General features: G+C 40.8%; 1 protein-coding gene across 6 annotated transcripts in view; it reads right to left on the bottom strand.

Annotated features, from left to right (window-relative positions):
- Window positions 1-983: 983 nt before the first annotated feature.
- LOC118375685 (oocyte zinc finger protein XlCOF6-like) overlaps window positions 984-6,000 on the bottom strand; it is a 19,626-nt gene continuing 14,609 nt past the window's right edge. For 4 of the 6 annotated variants that reach the window (XM_035762277.2, XM_035762275.2, XM_035762274.2 and 1 more), the window contains one exon: window positions 984-4,283. In XM_035762277.2, the coding sequence (XP_035618170.1) occupies window positions 1,821-4,274 (2,454 nt within the window). In that variant the 5' untranslated portion in view covers window positions 4,275-4,283 and the 3' untranslated portion in view covers window positions 984-1,820. Of the gene's footprint in view, window positions 4,284-5,297; window positions 5,487-6,000 lie in introns of all 6 variants that reach the window. The other 2 variants (XM_052499355.1, XM_052499354.1) reach the window with 1 other exon arrangement.

Genomic DNA, 6,000 nt, shown 5'->3' with positions numbered 1-6,000 from the left:
GAATACAGCCACGGAATACAGCAGAGCATTTCCACAGAATACAGCCACGGAATACAGCAGAGCATTTCCACAGAATACAGCCACGGAATACAGCAGAGCATTTCCAAGCCGAGGAAACCCTTCAAGTGTGACATATGTGAGAAGACCTTCCACGTAAACTGTCTGTTGAAACGCCATATAGCAGTTCACAATAAACCGAAGTGTGACATTTGTGCGTAAACCTTCCGCCTGAACTGTATGCTGACTCAACACATGCAAACTCACTCAAAAGAGAAACCTTTCAGTTGCAAAGTTTGTGGAAAGAAATTCAGTAGTAAGACAAATCTGAAATCACATGAGTTTGTTCATGCAGAGGTGAAACCGTTCACTTGCCTCACTTGTGGACGAGGTTTCGCCTCAAAGTACATGCTTGAAGTACACCAGCGAGTTCACACAGGTGAGAAACCATACAGCTGTACTACGTGTGGAAAGAATTTCAGTATATCTCAAAACAATTTAGATGTGAAATATGTCAAGCTACTTTCAGCTTTAAGGAGAACCTTACGAGACACCATCGAATTCACACGAAGAAGAGGCCCCACACGAGGCGTGTGGAAAGACATTCATTCAGTCCACCAACTTAAAAGCTTACATGCTAGTTCATGGGGCATTAAAACCATTTATGTGTGACGTTTGTGGAAGACTTACCTTTACAATTATCAACTGAGAATTCACAAGCTATCACATGTGGCTGATGGAGAGGGGCACTCAAGAACCAGAAAGAACAAGGCCAACCAACAAAAACAAACCGACCAACCAAAACCCCTCAGCTGCAAGATATGTTTGAAGGGCTTCAGCTCCATCGGTTCTCTGAAAACACATGGAAGAATTCACACAGGAGAAAACATATACACTTGTTCCACATGCGGAAAGACTTTTCTCCATAAAGTTACTTTTGACTATCACCAGAAATTACACACCTGAGAGAAGCCCAATGCTTGTGGTTGTTGTAGAAAGATATTTATTACAAAACAATCTCTTAAGATACATGAGCTGATCCATACAGACTTTTGGATTTATCGGTAATCTCAAAAGACATGAGCGAGTCCACACGGGAGAGAAGCCTTTCAGCTGTGATATCTGTGGGACACGATTCAGACAAGCCAATCATGTCAAAACCCACATTCAAGTGCACACAGGAGTCAGGCCATACTCCTGCAAGAGATGTGGAAAATACTTTTCTGACTCAAGACACTTTAAAAAGCACAACTGTGTCAGTAGCTAACACAAATCTTATGATCGCACTTTCAGAAGTAAGAAATGAGGATTACATGCCATGATGTTGCAATCTCAATAACTTGGATATCTAATAACTTGAGTCAGGTGTGTATGAGTCTGAATGCTGATAGACAGTTTTTTTTGTGTGGATTTCCAAAATTATTCCATAATCTTGGCATGTAAATGATTTCTATACTGTGATGATCACATCCCTAATATTCATTGTCCAGTTATATTAGACAAGTCCATATATTAACTACACTTTTTGTTCTTTGAGATAGCCTTAACTATTATCGATGGCCTTATGGGATTCTTTAGGTGCAGGGGAGGATTAACAAATACCATTTATGCAGGGTAGAAACTAGGAGAGTGACGAGGTAACCAAACAAAAAAACAGCACAGTCATTTGTGAAATAAACTTTACTGTTGATACAAGATCATTTCAAGGATATGACAAAAATAAACCTGGAATAAAGACTGATACAATATTGTATGTGTGTGTTTCTGTTGTAGTCCTTTCTTATTGAGTGTTTCTGACTGTGCCTTCCACACTAGTAGAGAGATCAAGTCTCCTCTCCAGAGTGTTGCCTCTTCTGGTGGCGTTTTCTGTCGTTCATTTGGGAGAAGCTTTGTCCACATTCTGAGCAGTGGTACGGTTTCTCTCCAGTGTGCATTCTCATGTGTATTGTGAGTGAGTTCTTTTGGAAAAATCTTTTTCCACAGCAGGAGCACTGGAAAGGTCTCTCTTTATTATGCACCCTTCTCACATGACTCATCACATCACATGAACGAGAAAAAGTATTTCCACATTCCGAGCAAGGATAGGCTGCTCTTTCTCCAGAAAGTTTGAACTTGTGTGCTTGCTTGTGACACTTAAATGTTTTTTCATGTGCAAAACTCTTTCCGCAATCAATGCAGCAGTACGGTTTCTCCCCAGTGTGTGTTCGCTGGTGGTCTTCCAACTGACGCAAATTTGTAAAACCCTCCCCACAGTCAGTGCAGAGGAATGGTATTTTTCCACTTCCAGTGTGTATTTTTTGGTGTCTTTCAAACTTTGCCTTGTTTAAGAAATACTTTCCACAGTCAGAACAGTGGAGTGCCAGTTCTACGGAATGTACTGGAAGGTGTGATCGTAGTTTTGCCATGTCAGGAAATCTTTTATCACACCTTGAACAGCGGTGACGTTTCTTTTCCTTGTGTGTTAGTTGATGTTGTTTAAGCCTCTCCTTTCCTGCAAAGCTTTTGTCACAATTAGAGCAGTGGAAAGGCTTTTCTCCTGTGTGTGTTTCCCGATGTCTTTTAAGATGATATCCGCGAGTAAAACTCTTATTGCAGTCGGAACAGTGGTGACGCTTTTCCCTTGGTGAGATCTTCTCTGTGTGTTTTCGCTGGTGCTTTTTCAACGACCATAACAGTTTGAATCTCTTCCCACAGTCGGGGCAAAGGTGAGGCCTTTCTTGACTATGTACATCCATGTGTATTTTTAGTTCTCCAGGTTCAGAAAAGCTTTTATCACAGTACAGACAATCTCCCTCTTTCTTATGTGTCCTCTGGTGACTTTTCAGAAGATCCGAGCGGGTAAAACTTTTCCCACAGTCAGGGCAGCGAAAATGTTTCTCTCCCGTATGCGTTCGCTGGTGTAGTTTAAGTTTATCCATCTTAGAAAAACTTTTACCACAATAAGAGCACTCAAGAAGCCCCAAAGTATGTTTTTGTTGGTGCATTTCAAATGCATTTAACAACTGGAATCTCTTCCCACAGTCTGGACAAAGGTATGGCTTTTCTCCAGCATGTACATGCATGTGTGTGTTCAGATCCTCTGGTTTGGAGAAACGTTCTTCACAATGATTGCAGTGGAAGTATTTCCCTTTCATATGCTTTCGCTGGTGGTGTATTTTCAGATCATACGACTGAGAATAACTTTTGCCACAATCAGAGCAGCGATGAGGCTTCTCTCCTGTATGTGTTCGTTGGTGTCTTTTAAGATGATAAACTCGTGTAAAGTTCTTCCCACAGTCGGAGCAGGGATGACGCCTCTCACCTCCATTAGAACTCACAATAGGGTCATCGGAAGTATCATGATGAGGCTTCTCTCTGTTCTCCTGAGTTGTTTGGGGCAGTAGTCTTTCTGGGTGCTGATTTTTACCAAGTTCAGGCACACTGTCTACATTTGTTGCATTGCTGGTAGCTTTGAAGGTATTCTCCAGCAGGTGTTTTTCAAGCTTCTCCAATAGGACAAAGCTTTCCACACATTTAGTGGAGTGAAAATGATGTTTGTCTTTCACGTGTATTTTTTGGTGTGACTTGAGATTATCTAATCGAGCAAAACTTCTGTTACAATCAGAGCAGTTGTGAGGCTTCTCTCCAGTATGTGTTCGCTGGTGTCTTATAAGATCCCTTACTTTTTGAAAGCTCCTACCACAGTAGGCGCAGTAGTGAGGCTTTTCTCCTCCAGGACTGAAGCTATCAGTGTCATTAGTATCTAGGGGATCTTCTGCATTCTCCTGCGTTGTTTGAGGTTGTTGTGGTCTTTCTGAGTTTTGATTCTTCTCTGATTGGCACTGGGTATTCGCTGGGAATTGCTGTTTGCTATGTGAAAGCACACTCTCTACATTTGCTGCACTGCTGGTAGCTTTGAAGGTATACTCTGGCAGGTCCTGTGGCTTTTTCACAAGTTCAGTTTGACGAATGCGTGTGACAGCTTTATCCAGTGTTAGTTCTGGGTCAAATTGCAATTGCTTGGACAATCTTCTGTCATGTAAGCCTGCAACTAGTCTGTCTCTTATCATCTCACTGAGCAGAGCTCCATAACCACAATTTTCTGACAAACAATTGAGAGCAGTGATAAAATCATCAGCTGTCTCTCCTGCTTCTTGTTGTCTTTGGTTGAATTTAGTTCGTTCTAATATTACATTCCTCCTAACTGCCAAAAGTCCATCTTGCTGCTCATTATTAGAACTGTGGAAGTGGTCCCGCTTGATCAGGTTGTCATCTTGCAGGTCTTCTGAGGTGTCCATCTCCTCTGCCTGGAAATACATTTAAAATGGCATAATTACTAATAGGCCTATCGTCTCTGTTCTCTAAAACAACATTCATTTTGTTATAATATAGCCTACTTTTCATTATGGTTAAAGTCCAAATTAGAATAGATAGCATATACAATAAATAGCTAAACAAATAACTTAGGGTCTTCACATCTTTACAGTAGTAGCTCGGTCTAATCATTTGAAATACCTAGCAGTATCAACATGATAATGATGATTTGTCATTAGGTCTAGAGATCCCCATGACATAACATATTGATAGCATAGGCTAATGATCTGGGCTAGAGAAGGTTCATTGACAGTAGTGTTAGTAGTGTACATTTCTATGTAAAACAAAAACATGATCACTAGCATGTGAAGTTCATGGGAGCACATCAAATTTGGTGCCAATGAAAGCTGTTTTTTTTCAAACAGTTTTTTATTTTATTCAACCATTTTTTCCATCCTAACATTTGGAATAAGCCGAGGCTTTGATTTCTGATCCCAAAAAAGTTGGGGAGGTAAATATGCACCGACACCAATTAAATTGAACAATTAATGCTATTTCTAGGAAATGTGACATTAGCTAGGTTTCCATGACAATTGGCGACAGATTGTAATGTGAATATTCTAGAATCCGCATAAAGAAACTATGCGCATTTCCTCATCAATGGTATGTTTCCACCAAATGGACTTGTTGCAGATACAAATCAGTGCGTGATGACATACTGCACACAAAGAAAACATCTAGCCGAACAAGTCTTAAAAGGTATTAGAAATACAGCACCAGTCAAAAGTCTGGACACACCTACTCATTCAAGGGTTTTTATTGATTTTTACTATTTTCTACATTGTAGAATAATAGTGAAGACATCAAAACCTTGAAATAACACATATGGAATCATGTTGAAACAAAATAATGTTAAACAAATCAAAATATATTCTAGATTCTTCAAAGTAGCCACCATTTGCCTTGACAGCTTTGCACACTCTTAGTATTCTCTCAACCAGCTTCACCTGGAATGCTTTTTCAACAGTCTTGAAGGAGTTCCCACATATGCTGAGCGCTTGTTGGCTGCTTTTCCTTCACTCTGCGGTCCAACTCTTCCCAAACCATCTCAATTGGATTGAGGTTGGGTCATCTGATGCAGCCCTCCATCACTCTCCTTCGTCAAATATCCCTTACACAGCCTGGGGTCTTTTGTCCTGTTGAAAAACAAATGATAGTCCCACTAAGTGCAAACCAGATGGGATGGCGTATCACTGCAGAATGCTGTTGTAGCCTTGCTGGTTAAGTGTGCCTTGAATTCGAAATCACGGATAGTGTCGTTAGCAAAGTTAGCAAAGTACCATCACACCACCTCCTCAATGCTTCACGGTTGGAACCACACATGCAGATATCATCCGTTCACCTACTCTGCGTCTCACGAAGACACGACAATTGGAAACAAAAATCTCAAATTTAGACTCAGACCAAAGGACAGATTTCCACCGGTCTAATGTCCATTGCGCATGTTTCTTGGCCCAAGCAAGTATCTTCTTATTGGTGTCCTTTAGTAGTGGTTTCTTTGCAGCAATTCGACCATGAAAGCCTGATTTCACTCAGTCTCCTCTGAACAGTTGAGATGTCTGTTACTTGAACTCTGAAGCATTTATTTGGGCTGCAATTTCTGAGGCTGGTAACTCTAATGAACTTATCCTCTGCAGCAGAGGTAACTCT

Source organism: Oncorhynchus keta, chromosome 37 (genome assembly GCF_023373465.1).
Source record: "Oncorhynchus keta strain PuntledgeMale-10-30-2019 chromosome 37, Oket_V2, whole genome shotgun sequence".
NCBI classification, from domain to species: Eukaryota; Metazoa; Chordata; class Actinopteri; order Salmoniformes; family Salmonidae; genus Oncorhynchus; species Oncorhynchus keta.
This window is presented reverse-complemented; position numbering and strand designations above follow the sequence as displayed.